Here is a 26,874-nt window from a genome sequence, read left to right as displayed (position 1 = left end):
GATATGGCATATCGACGTTTATTTATTCGATGGATTACATTTGTCAGCAAACAGCTGGATTATAGCGATGAAGAGATCTGCGAGTGGCAGTGGGACAATTAGAGACGGAAGGAGGCTTGGAATGTGATCGTGTTCCCAACAAATGTTACTGACGTAGTATGCTTCGTAGTTTTGCTCACGTGGAATACGTAACCAATGGAAAAACCTAGGCCATGTGGTTGTAAAGGGATCAGAACTTGCTTAATATGTGAGAGAGAATTTGGAATTCCTAAGAAGGATTTTAAACCCCCCAAGGTACGTTTCTTATCATAAAACAATACAACTAATGATAGAGTAGTGCTACAGTTACGACTGTATTCTTGCTTTGTAGTTTGTATGTTTCACAACCAGAAAGCCTCTCAAGATATTTATTTTTTTTAAGATGAGGTCTATTGTTTGGTATTCAAGATGTAAACTCCCTCATCCTTATTACTCTTGGTAGAGTTTCTGGATCAGCATTGGAGCGTGTGACAAGAGTTCAGCAGTTTTCAGGAAGTATATAGTAAATGTAGTAAAAACTGGTAGTACATAAGTCTATAGCGAGCAAGCTGGCCACCCGCTTACCACCCCTCCCCACCATACCTCCTGTCCACTCCTTCCTCTGTAATGTGTTTTGTTTTTCTAGCTTGCTTTATTGAATGATGGAATAAGGTTAGCAGGAGTGCTTGAAATAAATCATGGTTTGAAAGAGAACCTATTAACTAAGATACGTTTTATTTAATTATCACAGGTGGAGTTTACAATACGTTTAATATCTGGAACAAAATTTCTGCATGCAGACAAACGCAAACAGTTACGTAAATTTTCATCACTTATGTTTGCTCTTAACCGAGGCTTATTAATTCAGCAAATGGTTTTCCAGCTCTCACTATATTAAGCGCAATTTTATAGCTTGCATGTACCACTGGGCTATTATTGTTGTCGTCCTGAAAAATTGAAAGCAGTGCTCCATAAAATGTTAAATCAGTTAGATGAGAGACATGACGAGAGAAAGTCGCAGATCTCTCGTGACAACGGCAACTAGGACAGATGCATCTAATATCGTCAGGTCGCTCTTCTTAAGCTCAGTCAATTTCCCCATCCGCTCAGAATCCGACAATAAATTGCACTCGTCCTTGTGAAATTTAATATAATGGCCTTCAATACTAAACTTCCGCTGACCAGCGATAATACTGCCACATATTAAACATTTTGAATTTTCACATCTTTGCATAAAGAAAAAATGATTCTCCGATTACTTTTTAAAAGATAGCAAATCTCCACGTCTCCGTTTCCTTGATTCACTCTGCATTTTCCGGTTCTTGAAATACAACGTTCACTACCTAGTGGTCGCTTCGCATCAACGTCCGCGGCTCAGCCTTGTACTACACTGCCACAACCTGCCGGCCGTCGCCACTGCCCTATTCGGCGATTGCACGCGAGCAGCACACGTGCAGCGCTGTGCGCTCACGAGCTGCGTGCAACGTTTGCCTGCCCCTGGGCTAGAGGTAAATGCAAGGCTACAGAAGCAGCTATTAATGGGGGAAAGATAGGTACTGCACACAGGAAAATTAAAGATGAAACAGATGTATGAATATCAAGAGCTCAGTTGAAAATCCAATACTAAGCAAAGAAGTGAAAGCTGAAACATGAATTGAGTATATAGAACAGCTGTATCAGTGAAATGAACTTGAAGCCAATACTATAGAAAGGGAAGAGGAAATAAGTGAAGATGGGAGATGTTATACTGTGAGAAGAGTTTGACAGAGCACTGAAAGACCTAAGTTGAAACAAGGCCCCTGGAGTAGGCAACATTATGTAAGAACTACTGATATCCTTGAGACAGATAGCCATAGCAAAACTATTCCACCTAGTGTACTAGACATATGAAAGTGGCAAAATACCCTCATACTTAAAGATGACTGTGGTAATTCTAATTCCAAAAAACAGGTTGGAGTATTACCAAACCACCAGTTTGAGTCATGGTTGTAAAATACTGACACGAATTGTTTTCAGAAGAATGGAAAAATGTAGGACTTGATGTCAGGGAAAGTCAGTTTGGATTCCAGAGAAATGTAGGATCAAGTGAGACAATATTGACACTACAAGTTCTCTTGGGAGATAGGTTAAGGAAAGACAAACCTATATTTATAGCTTTTATAGTCTCAGAGAAAGCGTTTGACAATTTATTTATTTATTTATATGTCAAGTTCCGTAGGACCAAATTGAGGAGCAAATCTCAAAGTTCAAGGAATGTGTCAGTACATGAACTTAAAACTTAAAAAGTAATAACAGATAAAAATAAATGTTCATGAACCTGAAAGAAAATCAGTCCATAAGTTTAAGCAAACGCTATCAGAAATACAATGAGAATCATCTTAATTTTTCAAGGAACTCCTCAACAGAATAGCAGTGACCCATGAGGAAACTCTTCAGTTGCGATTTGAAAACGCATGGATTACTGCTAAGATTTTTTAATTCGAGTGGCAGCTTATTGAAAGTGTATGCAGCAGTATACTGCACACCTTTTTGTACAAGAGTTAAGGAAGTCCGATCCTAATGGAGGTTTGATTTCTGCCGAGTATTAACCGAGTGAAAGCTGCTTATTGTTGGAAATAAACTAATATTGGTAACAAGAAACGACAATAAGGAATATACATATTGAGAGGCCAATGTCAAAATACCCAGACTCGTGAAAAGAGGTCGATAAGAGGTTCGTGAACTCGCACCACTTATTGCCCGAACCGCCCGTTTCTGAGCCAAAAATATCCTTCTAGAATGGGAAGAGTTACCCCAAAACATAACACCATACGACATAAGTGAATGAAAATAAGCAAAGTTGACTAATTTATGTGTCGAAATATCACTCACTTTCGATACCGTTCGAATAGTGAAAATGGCAGTATTAAGTCTTTGAACAAGATCCTCAACGTGGGCTTTCCACGACAGCTTACTATCTATCTGAACACTTAGGAATTTGAACTGTTCAGTTTCACTAATCATATGCCCGTTCTGTGAGAGTAAAATGTCAGGTTTTGTTGAATTGTGTCTTAGGAACTGTAAAAACTGAGTCTTACTGAGATTTAATGTTAGTTTATTTTCTACAAGCCATGAACTTAGGTCATGTACTGCTCTACATGAAGCCGAGTCAATGTTGCACACAACATCCTTTACTACCAAGCTAGTGTCATCAGCAAACAGAAATATTTTAGAGTTACCTAAAATACTAGAGGGCATATCATTTATATAAATAAGGAACAGGAGTGGCCCCAACACTGATCCCTGGGGCACCCCCCACTTGACAGTACCCCACTCAGATCCCACATCACAGCTGTTATCAACATTGTGAATAATGACCTTTTGCTGTCTGTTGCTAAAGTAAGAGGTGAACCAATTGTGAGCTACTCCCCTTATTCCATAATGGTCCAACTTCTGGAGCAATATTGTGTGGTCAGCACAGTCAAATGCCTTAGTTAAATCAAAAAATACGCCGAGCGTTTGAAACTTTTTGTTTAGCCCATCCAGTACCTCACAGAGAAAAGAGAATATAGCATTTTCAGTTGTCAAATGACTTCTAAAGCCGAACTGTACATTTGATAGCAAATCATGTGATATAAAATGATCAATTAACCTTACATACACAGCCTTTTCGATAACTTTTGCAAACACTGATGGCATAAAAATAGGTCTAAAATTATCTACATTATCCCTTTCTCCCTTTTTATAAAGCAGCTTTACTACTGAGTACACTCTTTGAAATTATGAAGGTGGCAGGGGTAAAATACATAGAGCAAAAGGTTCTTTACAAATGCAGAAACCAGATGGCAGTTGTAAGAGTTGAAGGGCAAGAAAGAGAAGCAGTGGCTGAGAAGGAAGTGACAGGGTTGCAGCCTGTCCCTGATATTATTCAATCTTTACTTTGAGCAAGCAGTAAAGGAAACCAAAGAAAGACTGAGATGGAATTCAAGTTTGAGGAGAAGAAATACAAACGTTGAGGTTTTCTGAAGACATTGTGACTCCTGGAGATAGCAAAGGATTTGGGAGAGCAGTGAAATAAAATGTATAGTGCCTTGAAAAAGATGATCATTGACATTAGCAGAACAATAGTAATGGAATGTAGTAAAATTAAATTAGATGGTGCTAAAGGAATTCAGTTAGGAAATGACACTAAAAATAGTAGAAGAGTTTTGCTATTTGAGCAGTAAAGTAACTGATGATGGTCGAAGTAGAGAACATCTAAAATGTAGTCTGGCAGTGGCAAGAAGCTTATTACAGAAGAAGAAAAATTTGTTACATCAAATATAAATTTAAATGTGGGGAAATATTTTGCAAAGGTATTTGTGTGGAGTATAGCCTTGTATTTAAGTGAAACATGGATGAGAAACAATTAAGATAAGAATACAATACTAAGGAATTTTTATCCAAATGTGTACCATTTTTCTTTCTAGTTTCCACTGAATTAATGTTAGTTTCTTCTGAATCAGTAAATATTTTCAATGACAGGTCTCATGGTGGAATATATAATGCTCAAAAGAATTAGGGGAAAATGAATTTGGGCGTCTGCCATATTCTACTGAGCAGTAATTGAGGACTGAGTTTGTTACCAAATTATAACTTTAGCTTTCACAAATTTAGTACATAACAGAACATCATTACATCGTCATTCATTTACATAACAAGAACCAAAATGTCTGATGTGGAAACAAATGTTCATCCCATTGTACTGAGTGATTTTCGTTGTACCCTGAGAGCTTCAATAACATATACACATTTTGTGAGCATTTTATCACTGTCTGATATGTATACAAGTCTACAGAGTTCATCTGTGGTACCCATTCCCATAACACAGTTCTTGGAGGGTCTCTGATGGAATGACTACAAATGGGTCTGTCAAGCACGTCCCACACATCTCTGGCCTGTCTGTTACTTCAATGTCCAGGCTTTGCAAGACATCACTGGTCATTTCTGCCACATCATTGAGTGTGAGAAGGCATTCAGGGTCACCATCATATGTTCTTTTTCTCCTCTCTTGGGGAACATGTCTTGGGTATTTTTGTGAATGTGTTTCTGAAGCCTGGCATAGCAACAGTCTTTCATCTGTTTCTTCCTTCTTTCATCATTGTCTGCATCTTCCCCTTCCTCTGCTTTGGTGTTTGAGGTCTCTCTTGGTTTCTTTATCCTTCCTGTGTGCTCCTGAAGGCCAGCCCAGATGTTCGATGCATAACAAGTGACTGAGTAATGCCTAGTTCCCCGCCCCGCATCTTAAGATAGGGTTCGCACATACCCCTGGCACAGGTCAGGCCCAGGAAGGGGTGATAGCTTTAGCTGTTACCTTCCCAATTGCCAATTGGTCCCTCTGTCTGGAGTCTGGGAGGCGTGACCTGATGTGTGAACAATCACGTAAGGCAGGTGAGCCATCTCTGAGAGGGGCCCCCTGTCAGGAGGAGCACACCATCAGAGACGCTAGCAATGGAGGGATATTTTTATGCAGTGAACCAATCATCTCCATCTCAGTCTACATCTGATAAATGGAATGAAGCTAAGGATTCAATGACTCTCCCAGCTGCAGCTTGGTTCCTTGTGGTGTCACATACCAAAGGTCAGTCTTTTGCTACAGTTAACCCATTTATTATTCAGAAAGATGTTGATGCAGTTGCAGGCCCTGTAAAGTCCTGCTTCACTTACTTAATGCGGCTTTGCTCCTGGAGACCAGTTGTGATTTTCAAGCCCAACAACTGCTTACAGCACTTCCATGGATACCCAGCTCAGATTGAGGATCATCACACTCTGAATTCTTCGTGGGGTATTATTTACACTCAGCTGCTTGATGGCCTGACTGAGGGGGGAATCCAACAATATCTTTCTGATTAGGGCACCACCGCGGTCCATTGGGTAACAAAATAGGTTGATGCAAACTTGGTGCCTACACGTTCTCTTTTTCTCACATTTGATCAAGAGTGCTTCCACTGGAGATTAAGGGAGGCTATGAAGTCATCCCGGTCTAGCCTTACATTCCAAACCCAATGCATTGCTGCCAGTGTCAATATTATAACCACATTTGTGTGCCCTCGCAAATCATGGCCAAATGTGTTACTTGTGGTAGAGATGATCTGAGAGTGATTGCTCGCCTCCTCCTCCCATTGTATCAGTTGTAATGGCAACCATGCCGCCTCATCCCATGAGTGTCCTGTATATCTCGATCTGAGTGAAGGAAAAAGTACTCTACCTTGTTACTCACAAGCTGATGGCTAGTCAAAAGCCCTGAATTTTACCATCTGGCACTTACAGTACTGTCGTTGCTATGCCTCGCTCCATGCAGGACATGGCCGCGCAGACTTGCGACTGCCAATTCAGTACTGCAATCATGAAATTGCCTAGTATCACGTTAGCATCCCCATCTCCTTCTGCTACAGTTGTGCAACAAGCCACGAAATCTCTGCCCCCCTCCCCCCAGCGGTGCAATCACTTGCTACACAACCAGCAGGCCGGAAAGAACAAAACACTTCCACACAGACTTTCTACATCCCTCCAGTAAACAAATGTCTGGGCCTGTCTGTGAACTGTAAAGGCTCTAAGAAATAGGGCAAAGGGATACAGTCTTCTCCTTCCGCAACTCAAAGATCCTCTTCACTGGTGTCGCTGCATGATACCCTCACCCGGGCCAATGTCCATTTCACTGCCTACCATTTTTCTGCTCCGGAGTCCGCAGATCAGCTCAGGGAGAATGCCTCCAGTCCCTGACCCTGTACCAGTGAGTCTTCAAAGGCTGGCACTTGGCAGCCACCGAAATGACTGCCCTTCATTTGTTCCCTCCTGCCCATTCCCTGTTATGAGTCTTCTCCAGTCGAACATTTGTGGCATTAGATCCAACAAGGAGGAATTATGGCTGCTCTTGGAATCACAGTGTCAGGTTATTTTCTCCCCCAATAAATGAAACTGTGTCCTCCATACTGTTTTGACCTCTCATGTTTCCTTCAGGTTCGCTGTTACCCCCCCCCCCCTCGCCGGCTCCCCCCCCCCCCCCCCCCCCCTCCCCAAGGACTGCATTCCATCTTATGGGGGGGTCATGCTGCTCATTCAGGATGACGTCCATAGCTAAACTGCCCCATTGAACACTCAGCTGCAAGTTGTTGCCGTCCACATTTTCCTTAGTCTTTTCACTTTATAGAGGCTACATCATCCTGTCATTCACTGTCACCAAGGCAGTCTTATTCCAGCTTATTGGTCAGCTCCTTCTCTGCCCCAACAACTTGGCCCAGTATTTTGTGGGGATTCTAAGCTCCACTCAGTATCAACCTGCATTCCTCCCTCAGAAACTAGTGGAAGAGAGTCAGCTGATATTCTTCTGCTCTCAAAATCGTGAATGCTTTATTTAATACCATCTTTTCTATGAGGGAACTCTCATCTCATCCTGACCTTCTGCCACAGGGAATTCAGGTGTTGCAGCACCTCTCTCTTGCTGGCAAGCACTTTCTGCTTTGAACGTACAATCCTTTTTAGACAGATCGCACATTTCCCAGAAGCTGGCGTGAAGCCACTGTCATACTCATATCTAAGCCCAGTAAGGACAAACACTTCCCTTCTAACTACTGCCCCATTTCCCTCACCAGTTGTGTTTGCAAGGTGATGGAACGTATGAGTCAAGGCAGGCTGGTATGATGGCTTGAGCCTCGCAATCTACTACCCACTGCACAATGTTGATTTTGTGCATGCTTTTCTGCAGTTGACTATCTCGTCACTTTGCCAACCCATGTCACGAACAGTTTTCTGTGGAAATACCAATTTTTTTTTTTTTTTTATTTGTAGGAAGCCTACGACCTTTGCTGGAGGACTGGTATCCTCTCTACTCTATACACATGGGGACATGGGGCTCACAAAGGTGCCTTTGCCATTTACTTCAGGCATTTTTTAAAGACCTAATTTTCAAGGTACTTGTGGATTTGGCCTTGGCGGACACTTTTATACAGGAGAATGGGGTGCCTCAAGGCTCTGTCCTGAGCATCATCCTCTTTGCTGTAGTCATTAATGCTATTATGGACTATCTCCCACCAGGCATCTCCAGCTCTCTTTTCGTCAATGTCTTTGTGATCTATTGCAGTCCTCCATGGGCTCGTCTCCTTGAGCAGTGTCTTCAGCAATGTCTCATTCATCTTGATCCATAGAGTATCGACAATGGCTTTCGCTTTTCCATTGACAAAACCGTTTCTGTGAATTTCTGGTGGTACAATGGGTTTCTTCCACCATCTTAATACCTTGGGCTTCTTACCTGTCCACACGCTGCACATGGTCCGTCTGTGTCCTACATGTCCTAAGGTACTTCCTAGGGAATGGATCAGACCATCCTCCTCCTGTCTCTGTGCAGAAGCTACAAACTATCACTGTTATATTGGCATGTTGTTCTCCTTGCCAGATATACATGCCATTTATCTTCCATGCCAGCCATCCATCCTATGCCACCTTTTTCAGTGACTCCCTTGACCCCCAGTATGGGGCATGCCCTTCTTCTCTTTTACCTCCTGGAGCTCACTTTTGGCAACTGCTCTGGCAGTTTAACTTCATGCTACCTGCTGTGTTCGGATGGGTGTGAACCCTTCATTGTCTTTGCTTCATGCAGGAGTCCATGTTCATGTTGGGCTTCATTCACTTTCCAATGAAACTAATCTGGATTCGATCTATCTTTGTAAGTTTCTCAACCTTTGCATGCAACTTAGCTATAGCACCTTCACGTACACTGATGGCTCTAGGACCGACTGTGGTGTCAGTTGTGACTTTGTGATTGGTACTGACTGTTTTTGGTGTGAGCTTTCAGAACAGTGCTCAGTTTTATAAGAGAGCTCTTCACCCTCTATCAGGCCACCCAGTACATCTGGTGACACAAGCTTTTTAATTGTCATATGCTGTGATTCTCCCAGTGACCTTCAGAGCCTTTGTGTGCTGTGCACAGTCTGTCCCTTGGTACAACATATCAACAAAAGCTTCCATTTGCTCGCTGTTGAGGGAGCCACCATAATGTTCATGTTGGTTCCTGGTCACTTCCATCTAATGGGAAATGAGATTGCCGATGCTGCTGCAAAGACTGCAGTCCTCTTCCTTCACCTCAGCCTGCTAGCTCTTCCATTCCTCTGGATGATCTTGTGTTGCCATATGTCAGCAGATGGTGTCACTTTGACATCACCACTGGTGTTCCCTTCATGGGAACAAGCTCCAGGGAATTAAAGCTTTTCCAACAGCTTGGCCAACCTCCTCCTCGGCCTTCTCATTGTGAGATCATTTTAGCTATGTTGCGTATAGAGCACTGTCTTTTTAGCCATCGCCATTTGTTAAATGGCACCACATCGTGCCCATTGTCACCAACATTTGGCAGTTACCTTTCCTGATCCAATACCCATTTTTTTTAACCATGTGGGTTCCGTGTATGTGTACTGTTTGAGTTATCAGCTGTTTTAGCGAACAGCATGTGGGCTGTTGATCATATTTTACTTTTTGTCTGTTGTAGCAATATGGTGAAAGACATTTGATCTTTGGGTAGGGACCTCTGTCTCTCCATGGTGTTTTTTGTGGACCTTTCTCCAAGGAGAATATCTTGTTTCTAGCTATCTTCCCTGCTTTTTATTGGGCTTAGCATATAGCTGCTTTTAAGTTCTTTTACTTATTGATGTTCTAAGATTATGACATGGGCACTTATGATTTCGGTTGCTAAAAGGAAGAAAGAAACCTGTATGCAGCAGCCACCATGTGGTCCAACAACTGTTCAATGCACTGAATGGCAGTAAGGCAACCGTGTGCGATGACAGGATCCCTGTGGCTGTCAACACTGCTGCCTCCCCACACCGTCACAGAAACTTGATTGAATCTTTTTATTTCCTGGACAATATTTGGCAGATACTGCTCACTATTGTGAGTCCACATACGAACACAGCCATCACTTCGTGTCAGAGAAAATCTGGGCTTGACTGTGAATAATACATTTTGCCAGTGACAGATTTGCCAGTTGGCATGGGAACGGCATAACTGAAGGCGAGACATTGTCGTATCATGTTTTCCGAACAGTCTGATCAGACACAGCAGCTCCAATGGTCCTTCTGTAACAGTATTGCACTGCTCTGGTGGTAGCCGTAAAACCCCGTAACATAGATGGCCAGATATTGGTCTTCACATGGGGTTGTAAGGCATCAATGGCCTTGTCCAACTTGCCTTGTGTACTGACATGTCTCCCTCGAGCATGTCCATGACCTGTGGATGACAGATGGATAGACATTATCATCTGCAGAAACATGACCGAAAGTCCATTCCTCCTGGATCAAACAGATTGCCCTAGCAACTTGCACCGCATTGAGGTGTTACTTTGCCTGTTGATTGCAATGTCCACAAGTGACACTGTCATCTGCCTACCTCATTAGAGAACCCTGGTACAATGGAACTCACTTCCTTCTGAGGGGTCAGCTGATACTGTGATGCACAACATGGCCAATAGATGGTGAATTGTTTTAGTTGTTGCCTACATTGAAAGTGAAGATCTCAAGCTATGCTATAAGACCACAGGTACCGCCTGCTTCAGTATAGGTTGAACATACTAGGTGTTGATATACAAATTCCCCAAATTCTTTTAAGCAGTGTTTGTACAGGGATGGCAGAGGTAGAATGCCAAGACACCTTAACAGCAGCCTACATGGATTTTATGAACTGACGCCACAAATCTCTGACCAACCTTTTCTGGACTGAGAATATGCTTGGTGAGTGCACAGAGTTGCTCCAAGGTATACCAAAATACAAGATAATAGAATTAAAGTAAGCAAAGTAAACTAGCCTTAGCATTCCAGTGTCAGGGACAGTGTGGATCACTCTTACAGTGAAGATGCCAGCATTCGGTTTCTGCACAAGTTCTTAATTGTGATATTTCTAAGAAAGCCTTCCAGCTACTTTCAATCTTCAGAATATAACTCAGTGTTTAACTACCTCAGGACAATAAAATTTCTTTTTTACCAGACGTCTACATCAGGATCTGTATAGAATGTTAGAATTAATCATTAATCTGTTATCTGAAAGGCGCTTGCTGATGGTACTTGCCACCCTATTAGCTTCTCATTTGTGTATATCACCTAAGACACTAATTGTGCTATGTGTGAAGAGAGAATATTTTCAGTTCTCTGTCATGTTTAGTTGTAGAAACCCCATTGTACATGACACCAGTCAGATTCGAACCTCTTCCCTGTTTACACTGGAGGACAACCTTCCACTTCATGGTCCACACAATCAAATGCTTTTCTTCAATCAACGAAAATATCTCCTTTCCTCAACCTATTGTTCACCTCTGTTAATGTATCACACACAACAGAATAAATTGTATTTTCTGTGGGAGAAAGAAATGGTGACAATGAAACTGACTGACTGTCTATATTATGTCTTTCACCCATTTTATAAAATAGTTTCACTAATTAGTATTTCAGTCTGTAAGCAAATTAATCATACCTGAAAGACAAGTTGCTCAGGTGGATTAGTACAGCCCTACTAATTATCTGGTGCATTGATCTTCATGATCGTACTTGAAATTTCATCACACCTACAGGAATATTTACTCTTTAATTATTTAATAATTGAGTCTACTTCATCAGCATAGAGTTTTCTTGTTTGGGAAAGCAAATAAAAGTGTCATTAATGAATATCTTCATAGTCAGCTCCAAGCATTCCCTGCAGGACACAAAGATATTGAGCATCTTTCGTCGGAATTTAAAGGTATTGTCCACCATGTGTTAGAGAAGTTTGTGCCTAGCAAAAGTATAGGGGAGGGAAAGGATCCACCTTGGTACAACAAACATATTAGGAAGTTGCTGAGAAAGCAGAGAATTTTCCAGTCATTTTAAACATAGTCGCTGCCCCACTGACAAACAGAAATTATGCGAAATGAAAGCAGTTGTCAGAAGGACAATGAGACACTTTTAATGAATTTGAAAGCAATATTTTATCTGCAGATTCTAAAAATAACCCCAAAAAATTTTGGTCATACTTAAAATCTGTGAACGCTACAAATAATTCAGTACCTTCTCTTGCTGACAGTACGGGTAATGTAACTGATGATAAACAGAAGGCCGAAATTCTAAACCTAGCTTTCAAAAACTCGTTTACAATAGAGGACTGTAGCACCATTCCCCCTTTCAATTATCGAACAAATGAAAGGATGGCTGACATAGTGTTTAGTGTATCTGGGATTGTAAAACAGTTAAGATCCTTAGACGCCAGAAAGGCATCTGTGCCAGAAAGGTATCCCTGCAAGATTTTACGTTGACTATCCGTCATCTGTCAGAGATCATTGGAACAGCAGAAAGTTCCATGGGGCTAGAAGAAGGCCCAGGTCATAGCAATCTATGAAAAGGGTAGAAAGTCGGAGCACATAATTACCGGCCAATTTCACTGGCGTCGATTTGTTGTAGAATCATGGAACATATTTTGCGTTCAGACATAATGACCTTTCTAGACTCTGAGAAGCTCATCTGCAGAAACCAGCACGGTTTTAGGAAACAGCGGTCATGCGAGACACAGCTGGCCCTCTTTGTGCATGATGTGCAACAAGCTCTAGATACCGGCTCCCAGGTTGATGCCATATTTCGCGACTTTCGAAAGGCCTTCGACTTAGTTCCACTCTGTCACTTGCTACAAAAAGTGCACGCTTATGGTCTGTCCAATGACATACGTGACTGGATAGAAAGTTTTCTAACAGACAGGGCGCAGTATGTCGTCCTGAACGGGGTAACTTCAACAGAAACAAGAGTAACTTCAGGTGTGCCCCAGGGCAGTGTAATAGGTCCTCTGCTTTTTACGATTTACATAAACGATCTGGTTGATGGTATTGACCGCGGCCTTAGACTGTTTGCCGATGATGCTGTAGTCTATATGAAAGTAGTATCACACAAAACTTGTGAACAAATCAATGAGGATTTGCAGAAAATAAATGCATGGTGTAATGACTGGCAGTTATCTCTCAATATTAGTAAGTGCAACCTACTGCATATAACAAGGCGAAAATCCCCATTAATGTATGAGTACAAAATAAGTGATCAGTCTTTGGTAGCGGTAACATCAGTCAAGTATCTGGGTGTGACTATTTGAAGTGATCTCAAATGGAATGATCAGATTACACAAGTAACGGGTAAGGCGAACTCTAGATTGTGGTTTATTGGTAGAATCCTGAAGCGATGCAGTCCTTCAACAAAGGAAATAGCTTACAATACGTTAGTTCGTCCAGTCTTAGAGTATTGTTCGTCTGTATGGGATCCTTACCAGTTGGGTCTGATTAAAGAGATTGAGAAGGTCCAAAGAAGAGTGGCAAGATTTGTGACTGGTACATTTAGCCATCACGAGAGGGTTACAAATCTCATAGAAAGTTTGAAGAGGGACACACTTGCAGATAGGCGACGTGCTAAACAGAAGGGGCTGCTCACTAAATTCCGAAATCCAATCTTCACTGAGGATGTAGAGCATATATTATTACCACCAACTTACAAACTGCGTAATCATCATCTTTCAGAGATAAGGGAAATAAGAGCTCGTACTGAGGCGTTCAGACAGTCGTTTTTCCCACGCGCGATCCAAAGTGGAACAGAGGGGGAGAAATATGACTTTGGCGCAAATTGTGCCCTCTGCCACACACTGCTTGGTGGCTAGCAGAGTATATATGTAGATGTAGATGTAGATTTCTTGTAACTGCATGTGATATTAGTGTGTTGGAGCTCCAGCTTTCAAGAGTTCTACAAATTTACTTGCACTAATAAAATTGTGATCTAACTTGCCCATTATTAACAGGGAATGATTATTAAATTTGTATTTCACAATGTATTTAGATTCAAAAAGCTTGAATCAATGTAGTAGTACTGGCAATTATGAGGGAAGAAACAAAACCAATCAAAAAATAAAAGATCAACAGTAGTTCTATTAAAACTGCTTAACCGGTGCTACCTTTGAGCTGGAACAAGGGACCCATAGTCTGTATATTCATGAAAACATATACAGTTACTTGGTTCACGAATAATCCTCAACACTCAGTATTTTTAGACACCTTATCCACTTCTAGGAAAAAGAGCTTCCTCAGTTTTGTAAAAAGGATCTCATAAAATGCCCTCATGCAATCCCAGTACATGCACTATTCACTTTATAGTATTATAAATTACCATTTGTTAATTATTTTGAAACCTTCAGATAGTGACCTACATACATTGAAATATTTCTGACATTATCATATGCTTTGAGATTTATTTATTCCTTGCTTGTGGATTCTAGCAGATAATTCTCAGCTGAGAGTATTGGGTGTGGCATACATTTTTTATATGCAGACAGGCTAAGAAAGATGCAACATCTGTGTTCTGATTGCAATTACCATTTTACATTATGTCAAGCCTTAATTACAATGAATATCAAATAGATGTACAATAAAAGAAAACAAGATTACATTTTACAGACTCATAATAGATTATTACGATTTTCTGTTACAATGCAGCATTTCAAATTTAGATTAATTTTAAATACTAATTCATACTGTGTATACATTTCTCAGTGTGCTACGCAAAAAAATGATTTTTTAAAATTTTTATTCCTTTTATTTCCGTAAGCATTAAAAAACCTTTTGCACCCAGAGCACTCATTGTCTATGAGATTTCACTGTCTTGTATAGTAATTTTCCTTTCTTCTTCTTCTTCTTCTTCTTCTTCTTTTTCTTCTTCTTGTATGGCCATGTTTATCTTTATGGAGGAGGTGATTATCACTTGTTCTCACATTCATCTCCGGAACTATCTGTTGGGGCTGTTAAAATCCCAAAATAAACAAAGCAACCATTTATTATCATAAAAACATACGTGTTGAAAAAAATAATTCAAGTCTGATGACTTATACAGGGAGGTATAAGAAAGGTCAAGCTACCCTATTTATCTTGATAACTTGGTACGTTGAACTTCATTTCATACTAAAGCAATATCAATAAGGTGATCTCAGTATCTTGCAGTTTAGCAAATCATTAATTCTCTCTCTCTCTCTCTCTCTCTCTCTCTCTCTCTCTCTCTCTCTCTCTCACACACACACACACACACACACACACACACACACACACACACACACACACACACCTTTTCTCTCCCCTCCACCCTCTTTTAGGTAGTTAGTTTGCATTCACAGAGAAACAGACAAGAAAGGCCATTACGTAACTGCAAGAGGTTCATCTCAAAGTACAGTTGATCAGTTTAGAGGAGATTCTGAATGTCCTAGTCAGTATACTTTTCCCATACTACCCAACTATCTTCTCTTTCCTCCACAGAAGAGGAAAATTGTGGTTCTTAAAGATGGACAATTTTTTTCTGTTTAATTATCTGTTTCTACCAGCTGCACTAGGAATTGTTTCCTGAAGGTAATTTTAAGCCGTTCCGTCTATATGTGTGCAAATTAAATGAATTTTGGAATAAATTTTTTATATAATTAGTTTTTCTTTTTTTAGGGCTGCAAAAGCTACATATACTGTGCTTTCTGTAACAAAGCATGGGAAGGCTCATGTATGAAAGACTACAAAACTCATTCAGCGCATGAAGGAGATGCTATTGAATTCCCAGGAATATATATACAGGTAGAATGTGTTTCCTCAAATGTCCAGATTTATGATACTGAAGATTGTTACTAATGAAACGTACATTACAGCTTGATTTCTTGACACCAGAAGAAGAAGCAATTTTAATTAATGGCATTGATGAAATGCCATGGGATTTATCTCAGAGTGGCCGTAGAAAGCAGGTAATTTTTAGTCAGTTTTCTTTATTTTTTTGTACATTGCAAATTTCTTGCAGTCTTCCTGTTGATAGTTTAATTTTTACCTTGTATAGTGGTATCTCATCTGCCAGTTTTAAAAATTGTATTCACAAGCCTATGGAGTTCCAAAAAATAAATTACTTTTCAGACAACATACGTCTATGTTCAAGAATAATATGCTGGAAAATTTCTGCAGAGATACAAGCAAACATATTTGTATGTGGAGAAAATGGGGTACACTGTTTTCTTAAGTGTTCGATGGCCTCAATTCACTTAGCCCATACTCAGCAAGGAAATAAAAATAGTCATCATTTCCCATGTATCTTTGTCTGTTTAAACACAATTACTTTCCCAACTTGTACCAGGTTGGATCTACTTTTCTTCCTTGATGCCTTCTCTGTGCAAGCCATTTTAATACTATATCACAGCTCTTTCTATTGTATAGATGCCTTGTCTAGCCACCTTGCTCCCATGTTTCATCCAAACTGAACTCAAAGTTGTTTTGCCCCTCTTCCCGTGGCCCCGCTGCTAACATCATTTAACTTACTTTCCTGACTCAGTAGGTAGACAAGACCATGGATTGTCCATTTACTGACTGTGGTGGTTTCTTCTTTCAAAGGGAACCAAGCTATTCCATTCTCGTATTAAGAAAGAAACACATCCCTTGTATGAGACGGTAATTGTAATGCACTTCAGTTGATATTTCCTGTCTAGATCACTTAAGAGATTTTCATTTGTTACGTGCTTGGCAAAGTCATCATCAGGTGTTGCAATAAACATAAAACGATATGCAATGAAGAACTATATTACATTAATATGGCCCTATAAAATATTAATGTTCTATGCTTCCTTCTAGTGCTGCCGTGCAGGTGTTTCCTTTTCCTCTGTCACTCAGCGACACCATTGGATCAGCTGTCACTTCACCTTTTAGATAATAATATCTTTTTTGCAGTGCCTAAAAATGGCTGTCCTAAAAATATGTATCTACTATGTGTTTCAGACAGGAGATATTGATCTGTTCTTTTGTACCATAGTGTGACATTACGAGAATCAGCTCGTGGAACAAGAGATAGCAGTGAGTGATTTGACAGATTGCAGTGACTGAGCAGGCAAGGAATGTGTGTAGGTTGGTGGTCAATACTGGAACTCAGGGTCTTTTCTGATGGTGGAGTGTGTGTACTTAGTAGAAAGGTGGAGATGACACAGTGATGGATAAGATGTATGATATGATGTATGACTTATATTTTCAGTGAAACTATGTTACAGGCCCTGCAAACGGATTTTAATAATAATAATAATAATTAATAATTGCAATGGGACAATCTCATTGCAATTCTAAGCATGATTCTGGGATAAATATTAAGAAAGTTAAAAAATTTTCTTCACAGTAGAGTATAAAATTGGTAACAACTGAATCCGGAGCAGTCCGATCATATGCAATGTCAAATGGAAACTGACAGTGTCAGTAAATGTTCCAACAGGTCTTTTTTAAAATCATGCATGTGTATAAAGAATTACAGACAAGTTCATTAAGTTTATATGCAAATCATCCACAGTTAAACAAAGTTGAAAGGGAGTGCTAGTTTCCTAGATCCTTACCTAATCTTCCTAATGGATGGTTATCCACAATATACTATTTTATATGCTTTGATTGATTAGTTATGTTAAGGGCCATAAATAAAAGTTGTATAAAACAGCCTGGAGTTGCAAATTATAATGAATAAAATGAACATGTAGGAGACATGGTAGCCAAAGTGTAGGAGGACACCTGTTCTTCAAACTTGGCATACTTGATCATTTATTCATTAACACCCACTTCATTCCCTTCAATGTAATCCCCCTCAGATGTAATACACTTGTGCCAGTGCTTTTTCCAATCTTTGAAGCCTTCTGGGACTCGCTTTTCGTTATGGTGTTCAGCTCGTCCAGCGATTCTGTTCTCACATCAGTGGTGGCAAAACACTTCCTTTTATGGTTCTCTTCAGCTTCAGAAATAGAAAGAAGTTGCAGTGGGCCATGTCTAATGAATGCGGCAGCTGAGGCAACATAATAGTTTTGCTTCTTGCCAAAAAATCACAAACAAGCATTGAGGTGTGAATAGGAACATTGATTTGATGCAATTTTAGTGAGTGGTTTTGCCACAGTTCTAGTCATTTTCTTTGGATTCTGTCACACATATTGCACATAACTTCCAGTAGTATTCCTCATTGACCGTACAATCATAAGCAGAAACTTGTGAGATACTATTGAACTGTAATCGAAGAAAACAGTGAGGAGAACCTTCACATAGATTGAATTTGCCAGATTTTTTTCGGTCTTGGCTCTTCAGGCATTTTCCATTGGGATGATTGGTCCTTGGTTTCAACATCATACCCATACACCCATGTTTTATCACTTGGTATAACCTTCTCTAGAAGTTCCGGATCATTGTCGACTTCATTCACCAGTTCCTAAGCGATGTCTATGCAATTCAATTTCAGTCAAAATTCAGCAATTTCAGAACAAACTTCACTGCTACACATTTCATGCCCAAAACATTTGAAAAAAATTGCTTGGCATGAGCCGAAGGATATGCTGACATCATCAGCAACCTCTCAGATGGTGATTCAGCAATTTTCTAGAACCATTTTCTGTACTACTTCCACATTGTTGTCAGTAACTGATGTGCTAGGGTGTCCAGGGTAGTTGTCATCTCTGTCTTCTTGACCCTCTTTGTGAAACATTTATACCACTCATAAACTCTTGTCTTAGTCATAGCAGATTTGCCAAAAGCTGTAGTCAGCATTTTGAATGCAGTGCTGCACAGTATTCAATTTTTTCAAGCAAAGTTTAATGCAAATTCTATGATCACTCTTTTCCAAAAGTAAAAATTCGCCAAGCACTCAAAAGCACATATGACCTTTTCAACTGTCAACAATAAACTAAATATTCAGAACAACGAAAAATGCAAACATACATCAGGAACATGTGTACCAACAAGCTAAAATTGAAAATAAGATATATAAACCCTTCAAAATAAAAATAAAAAAATCCTCTTACTTTTTGATCACACATCGTATTTATAATTTTATGTACTTTTTGTCTCATTGTAAAACTGGATGTAGGCATCTTTTGTAAATTTTATTTATAACTTATTTGTTAATGTATTGCTATTTTAGTAAGAAGTCACAAACTGACCACAACAATTTTAACTGTAATATTGTGTCAGATACATATATGGAATTAGCTTAGATATGAATAGTGGTCATTATTTAAGTATCAACATAGATTCAGTAATGTCTGACCTCAAAAAAATATTTAATGATAGTTGTAGGGCACACATTGTCTTTTGGACTTTGGCCTTTTGCTGTCAATCTTCACTGTGGTCATTGGTGAGCTGGTTGAGAGGACTGTGCAACCACATAAATTACATACTTTTCAGTGAACTCAAATTGTTGTGTGAACAGGAGTTACATACTTAAACTTTTTGCTGGACTTAGATTATTTGGCTGTCTTTACAGTAATCGATTTTGCACAACTCTAAGAAATTTAATTTTCTTTATGATATTTGAGTCAGATGTGAATTGTAATTATTTGCTACGGTTCATATTTATATTCATGCATGAGGGAGTCGTTGCATTTTTCACACAGTGGTTAGTCAGGATAACAAACGTTAATGTACATAGTGATTGATAGCGGGAAACTGTACTTTCTGACTGTGTGTTTACTGTTTTTCATAAGTTGACGTGCAGTTAAATGAACCTCGCTCAGTGTGTTTCTGCATGTGCTGCATACATTATTTATTTTATTTGAATCGACGCTTTATGTGAGGCCACAATTCACACTTGTGAACATTATTCAGTAAACATGTATTTGATTTAAACTATAATCCTCTGGTTCCGTCAATGTCATTAATCCTACAGTATTTGCCCAATCGTTTCACTCATTTATATAGTTCCGTGAGTCATGCTGTATGCTGTGTGGTATAGTTAATGTTGCTCACTGGCATGCTGCTGGTCACAATTTCAAATCTGACCCCCTACAGTTACTTATCATTTAGTGTTTCTGTTCTGGAAGGTTCTCAAAATTTCTTATGTTTACAGTGTTTGCATTCTGGAAAATAATGTTTCATGCTACTAGCTTTTCTCTCCATCTGTTGTGAATGTGCTTTTGTGTTCGTAATAAACATACTTACAATGCTAAGTTGTACTTCATTTTAAGACCCGCTTTCGGATTTGGACTTGATTCTGGTTACAGTGTGAAAATGTATTATTCATTGACTTGTCTATTTACATAATGGGATCAATTCTATAAAGAATGTTTGGGCTGTAAAGCTACGGTGCATGACCAGCCATTATGATATTATGACAAAGCCAACAAAGTACATCACGTATTGTTCACACCAACAGCAGCCAATAAATCTGCCAGTGTTCTCATAATGGTGGCCTGGCTATCTTCTCATTGTCATGAAACTGTTAAGTAGTCTTTATTTGTGTAGGCTGGGGTCCAAAGTACATTTCTGGTAGTCAGTAAGTTGAAATTTCTGATGTGTAGTGACATTCTTATTTCTTTTTGAAAACAGTTTCTCAGTTAACTGTAAAAGGTGTCATATCGCTAAACCCATGGTTTCAAGATTTCTCAAAGGCTACTAAAAATTACATAACTCTACTCAAAGCATCATAACTACTTTCGTATTTTGTCAAATACAAATTTATGAATGTTAACCAAACAATAAAATGCACTCTTTGTAAACTATCACTTGTTAAGAGGTTTAATGTGTGCAGTGGTTCCACAAATATTTAATATTAATAGCTTATGTGATTAACTGCATATACAGGTTATCAAAGTTCTGTTTGTTGAGGGAATATATTTATAATGACATACCAGACATTGTCTCATAATGACATTGTAGTGTTGGGTTTTCTTCATTGAATTAGTATAAACTAATAGATTCTCTTTTATCTCTAATAAATACCTAGTCACTCATCAGAATTATTTATTTTTTAGATATAAGATGCTCGTTGCTCCATACTTACACTGATTTTACTTTTATTTTACAGAATTTTGGACCAAAGTGTAATTTTAAGAAGAAGCGTCTGCAGTTGAGTGAGTTTAATGGTTTCCCAGAATTCACAAAGTTTGTGCAAGAGCGTTTTGAGACTGTACCATTATTATCAGGGTATAAAACAATTGAACAGTGCTCCTTGGAATATGATCCAATACGTGGTGCATCAATTGATCCTCATATTGATGACTGCTGGATATGGGGTGAGCGTATTGTTACTGTTAATCTTCTGTCAGACAGTATGTTGACATTCACAAAATACAGAGGAGATATTAAGCGATATAATTTGTGCTGCGCATTTGAGTATCGTCCAGTTGTCCTTGGTCCTCTAGACTGTTGTGAACAAGAAGATTGTGTAGTTCGTGTACCCATGCCAAGGCGATCTCTCTTGGTGGTTTATGGTCCAGCACGGTATGGTTGGGAACACTGTGTTTTACGTGAAGACATTTCAGAAAGAAGGGTGTGTATTGCTTATCGGGAGTTCACTCCACCATATCTTAAAGGTGGGCAACATGAAGAGAAGGGAAGTGAAATTTTGAATGCTGCCAACAATTTCTGGGACCATAGGATAATGTCACAGGAATCGTGATCATGGGCACAGAAGCTCTTACATTTTACCTCCAAGAAGAGAGAAAATTTATACACAGGTAACTTTCCTGCAGATGCACAACATTAACCATTGGAAGAAGTCTGTATATATACGATTTAACAGCTTAATTAAGAGCAAGTACATACTTTCTCATTTTACTGCATTACGAAAAACTGTGTGTTCTTATCATTTACACTGCACATAAAATGTTGTCAGAGTATCTTACGATTGACATCTAGCTTATTTTTACATCATTTATCCCCCCAAAAAAAAAATATTAGAATGTGTTGTGTATATGTGAAAAATTAAATTTATTGATCCTGTTACATGATTACATTTTTACTAACAGTATCATATGAAGATTTCTGAACCCCTGTGATCCTCTTGCCATATTGTTACAGGCCATGTGGTTTTAAGGAAATCTGTTTCTTTCTAGTATCTGCGCAGTCTTTAGACCTCAAGAGTGTTTTATTATGTGCTTAATAAATGTACTTTATATTTACAGAAAAATGGAAATGGGCCTATCTTAAGGTGATTCTGGAATGATTTACTGGCCTGAAATATGCAACACTGAAGTGCTTCACAACATTGTTTTGTGGGGCAGTAATATGGTGTTATATATTTAATCCCGTCAGCACTGTACCACGGCTTTCAACTACCTCACTAGAGAATAAAATCACTTCTGGAATTAGGAACGTGGCACAGAAACAGAAAGGAAGAGAAAAAGTTCTGCATGACAACTCTTACTCTGTGGACATCAAACCAAATACCTACTAGCATAGATTCCTGGAGAACTTCAAAATTTAAAAATTTGCATGACAATGCTACTTTTAATTAATTAAGTCTACACTTATCTACTATTTAAACTTGCTTGTACTTTCCCAACAAAAATCCATCTTAATTCCTAATATACTACCTATGGTGTATTTATACAAGGAAAGAGACACACACAGAACTAGAAACAAGGAACCCTCGAGCAATTATAATATACACATGCTGCCACTTGCTGTTGACAGTGTTGGTAATGAAAGTAGCACCTCTGCCAGTCCCATTTGTGGTGCCACTTGTACAGATGTCAGATGTTTTGGCCTTTATGGTGTGTGGTAAAGGACCCATTCTTCTGGTTTGTCAGGATGGCATTAGACTCTTCCACTTCAACATTGTGAACTGAATGGGTTGGCAAAGGCAACAGGAATCTGTCATAGGACGGGCAGCATTTAGGACAACTCAGCTAGATCAGATAATAGTACATGCTCTCGTGCAGTGACAGTGCTTGGCATCAAACCACATTTCTTCTTCATATTGGTGTTGCGGCAGTCGACACCCCTGAAGATAATGCATTCTGCTAGGAAACAGCATGATTGCCAGGCACTGAGTGGTGTCAGCAACAAACAGCTGGTGCCAGTGCTACATTCCTACAACCTAGGACAATTGTGCTTGGTGTATAACCATAGATTGTGGCGTGGAGGTGGGATGGTGCAGAAACCTGAATTCTGGACTTCGGCATTTGCAGGCCGATGATGACAACAGCTGTTCAGTGGGTGCTGGAGCGTCTTGCAGTACAGATACCACCTGGCTACAGTCGCCCAATGATTTCTTTGATGTATATAAATGATGTCCTGGTGACTGCTTTGGCTGTCTGGCAGTGGAGGCATCCACCAATGATTGTTGCAGTGCTACATCAATGCGTCATGAGCATCTTGTCACACTGTGACGTAGCATGTGGAATGTTTTGGAAATCAGCTGTGTCATCAACCACATGCTTCAGGGTGGTAAGTGGAACTCTGTGTCCTGAATTTCCTTGGCTTCGCAGTCCTCCATCCTTACCACAACACGGTATATAAAGATATCGCAAATGCTTATGATAGTGTCCTTATGCCCCCTATTGGTGAATAAGTTGAAAAATCATGACACTCCATCATAATTCATCCACTAGTGACCCCCTGTCTGTTGATAGACAGAAGCATGAGCATCATAAGGAACAGTGAAGCAGCAGGGCCAAGGAGAACAAGTAAAGGGTTATCGCAAGCCTTTGGTGTTGTCACCATGTTATTAAATCTAGGTGCATCGGCCCTAATTTTCAGTGTTAACCCCAAGTGTTTGAGTATCATATTGTGTAGCTGAATTATGTGTTTATAAATGAAGGGTTAGTTTTATTGAGTCAGCAGCAGATGAATAATGCCATGATAATGTTTAATGAGTGGCTGACTAATAACTAACTTGACAACTTCCTCATAAATCAACTCTCTCTCTCTCTCTCTCTCTCTCTCTCTCTCTCTCTCTCTCTCTCTCTGTGTGTGTGTGTGTGTGTGTGTGTGTGTGTGTGTGTGTGTGTGTGTGTGTGTTTACACCAGACAAAGGTTTAACTAAAAGGGTGGCCATGTACTTAGGGCTTTGCATTAGTCATAAGCTAAAGTGGTCACATTACATAAGTACATAATTAAATAATGTGAAGGTGCCACAAATATCCTCATGCTGTGACAGGCTTTTGTTGGATGCAGACCTGCGAATTTTCATTGACATATACATGATCTAATAAGACTTTATGTGGAGTATGGATGCATCTGATATGGATCAGCAACACAAAGTAGCCTAGAAAAATGAGATAAGTGACAGTACAAAGCCATCAGAATCTGTTTTGGAGCATTCAAATCTACTCTAATACTTTGCTGGTGGAACCAAATGAAATGCTGTTAGAGCTATGCAGGAAATACATCAGTGCCAAATTCCTGTTCGAACTTTTTCACTTCTTACATGACAGTTTACTAACAAAGGTTAGAGAACTCACAACTAAGTGGTATGCAGACAGGTCTTGGCATAACAAGAAACTACAGCCCTTGCCAAATTTTTAGAGACACGCCTTTTCTTTGTGTGAATGCGTCATCACTTTGACAAATTTGAGCTGCTTCAGCGCACCCTATACTAACATATTCCATACACCCAAGGTGTAATGAATGAGAAAATTTTAGCTGTCAGATTGTTTAGCAACATAGCCATCCACAAGACAGATTTACAGTGGTGAGTCTAAACACAGACAGAGCAGGGAATGCATTCATAATGGCAAAACTGATCAAGGGAGGAAATTCTAGCTCCCTGAGGTAGTGTCTATACTCACTGCAGAATTTGCAGCAATCTTAGAGGGACTTAAATAAAAGAAAAAATAGTTGTATAAGAATCAATTATTATTTTATCAGATTCACTCTCAAAATTGTTGCTGTTAAAATTCTACAGTGCTAACAATACCTAAAATTACCTAGTATTGCTACAATGCTGACAATACCTAAAATCATCTAGTATTGCAGTCTGTCAAGCACTTAAGTGTGGAATGCAACAGAGTCATATAGATGTAGAAACAACATCGTAGAAGCAACTGAGGAGTGTTCTACCTAGATAATAGTATCATTGTGTTCTGGATGAAGGTGCACAGCAGAATAAAGGGAAATGAAGGTGTAGCTACCCTGGCCAAGGAAGCTGTGTGCACTGGCTTAGTGAAAAGCAGTATAGCGCCAGCTCCTACAAAAGGATTAGCAACACAGCCCGATGGAATGCAGATATTATTGAATTGAAAGGCGATACTATGCCACAGTGGTACCTACTCCACCACGTCCTGGGCAACATAGAAAGGCAAATACAGCTGAAACTTTACAGCGACAGTAGCATGTCTTCAATTTAATCACTGTAGATTCCAACATCATATCTACTGCCTCGACATGGACCCAATTTCTTCAAGTGAATGCCACAGTGAGGAAGATGTTAACTAAAATTTCTTCTGTTGTGACATATCAAGAAACTATGATCCCAATGCAGCATCTGATGCCCTCTGACAATAAAGTACCAGCAAACATTCAAGCTCTTTTAGTGACAGAAGACATAAAAGTGTGTCAATTATTTTGTGATTTTATAGCAGATGGACAAATAAAAATAGAGGAAATTGATTTTTTGTTACAATGTAATATAGTAATGGATAAATATGATTTGTGTTGTTAACTTGCCTTTCATGCTAATGAAATTTTCTTTGATCATGGATACAATTTCAGTTTCAGTGAATTTAATTGATAATTGTCATTTTTTAATGATTTCAGGCTGTTACACACTTAAATGTTAAAAATTTTTTGGAGGCTGGCTGTATGGGTGTATCCAAAACCCATTGATAAATTTTAAATAATGTACTAAAAAAGACAATTTATTGACTAAAACCTTTGCAAAAACTTTGCAGAATGTTTTTAAGACTCATATAATACCTAGTGAGGAGTCTTCTTAATCTCGGGACATCTGTAACGTATTTAGATCTTTGCTGAAAGATGTTTCATCTATTTTACATAAAATGTGAACTTTTTCACAATTTTTGCAACATTAATAATGATTGAGAGAGAAAAATTGAGTTTCACTTGAAAAAGTTGGTACAGTTTATTACATTGTAATCAGTTTTCAAGATATCGTACACCGAGATATGTCTACATCTTTGTTGTGCAAGTAACTGAAGGATATCTGTGGAAGTTATGTCTGGTACTACCATACTTTATTTTAAGACAGTTTTCCACAGAATTTTGTTTCACTTTGTGTGTGTGTGTGTGTGTGTGTGTGTGTGTGTGTGTGTGTGTGTGTGTGTGTGTGTGTGTGTGTGTGGGGTGTATTTTTGACAAAGGCCTCACTGGGTGAAAGCCTTTATTTGTGACGATCTTTTTGTTGTGCCTATCTGCGATTCAGTATCTCCATAATAGGGTGAGTGGCAACTTTCCTTTTCATAATATTGTTACATTCCATCTTGGATTTTCCATGGTTTGATTTTTGCATATTTTAATGGGGTTTATAAACACAAAATCAAACACAGTAAGTGAATCAGTTGTCCTTATCACCTCCTTTACAGTTGTAGTTTACAATTGCCATTATTCAGAACAAGAAAGTGCATTCCATAACTGAGTTAGAATAGTTGCTCTGTCATAGTGGGAAAGAAAACTATAATTACAGAGGATAGTCACCTACTGTTGGTGCATGGAAAGTTTCCTGTAGCAGCTAGTTTTTCTCTTCCAAGCCACATTACACAGTTAAACTGGTGATATTCATAGACACATGTTGCTCAGTTAATTGGGAATTGTGAACAAAAGCAGCAATTGGTGTATTATTATTGCCTGACAAAGTCCTGTGCATGTCTCAGAATTAAAACTATTATTGTGTGCACAATTTTGTAATGCACAATAACAGTAGCAGACTGTAGATCACGAGTCATTGAGAGAGTTTATAAAACTAAAGAATTGAAGGATTTAAAAGACACTGTCACAGTCTTGCAGAATTTCTCTCTGGAAAATATAGTGATAGTTACATACTGGTATGCTATCTTAGAAAGAACTCTTTGAAGTTTTCTTTATATCGTCCATCATTCAATTTTCTTGTTCTACCAATAAACAAAAACCTGTACTGTGTATGACTCCAGCAATCCCTGGAT

The 26,874-nt window shown here is 39.2% G+C and overlaps 1 protein-coding gene across 2 annotated transcripts; it reads left to right on the top strand.

The window, feature by feature from the left end:
- The first annotated feature begins 49 nt into the window (after positions 1–49).
- LOC126180053 (alpha-ketoglutarate-dependent dioxygenase alkB homolog 4-like) lies at positions 50–25,723 on the top strand. 2 transcript variants are annotated; one of them, XR_007536686.1, is made up of 5 exons: positions 50–294; positions 15,494–15,619; positions 15,691–15,783; positions 20,838–21,489; positions 21,937–25,723. XR_007536686.1 is itself a non-coding variant. In XM_049924663.1 (4 exons), the coding sequence occupies exons 1-4, from the start codon at positions 196–198 to the stop codon at positions 21,429–21,431; spliced, it is 912 nt and encodes a 303-aa protein (XP_049780620.1). In that variant the 5' UTR covers positions 50–195; the 3' UTR covers positions 21,432–21,692. The 2 variants fall into 2 exon arrangements, 1 of the variants encoding a protein (XP_049780620.1); XM_049924663.1 differs by lacking the exon at positions 21,937–25,723 and having other exon boundaries at positions 20,838–21,692.
- The last annotated feature ends 1,151 nt before the right edge of the window (positions 25,724–26,874 follow it).

The sequence above is a fragment of the Schistocerca cancellata genome, chromosome 1 (genome assembly GCF_023864275.1).
Source record: "Schistocerca cancellata isolate TAMUIC-IGC-003103 chromosome 1, iqSchCanc2.1, whole genome shotgun sequence".
In the NCBI taxonomy this organism is placed as follows: domain Eukaryota; kingdom Metazoa; phylum Arthropoda; class Insecta; order Orthoptera; family Acrididae; genus Schistocerca; species Schistocerca cancellata.
Note: the sequence above shows the minus strand (reverse complement) of the source record. Positions and strands in the feature narration are given on the sequence as shown.

Excerpts from the sequence above, each read along its gene's own strand:
- LOC126180053 (XM_049924663.1), top strand. The coding sequence starts at position 196 with ATGGAAAAACCTAGGCCATGTGGTTGTAAAGGGATCAGAACTTGCTTA. Across the intron at positions 295-15,493 it reads AGGATTTTAAACCCCCCAAG|GGCTGCAAAAGCTACATATA; the intron begins GTACGTTTCTTA and ends TTCTTTTTTTAG. Across the intron at positions 15,784-20,837 it reads AGAGTGGCCGTAGAAAGCAG|AATTTTGGACCAAAGTGTAA; the intron begins GTAATTTTTAGT and ends TTTATTTTACAG.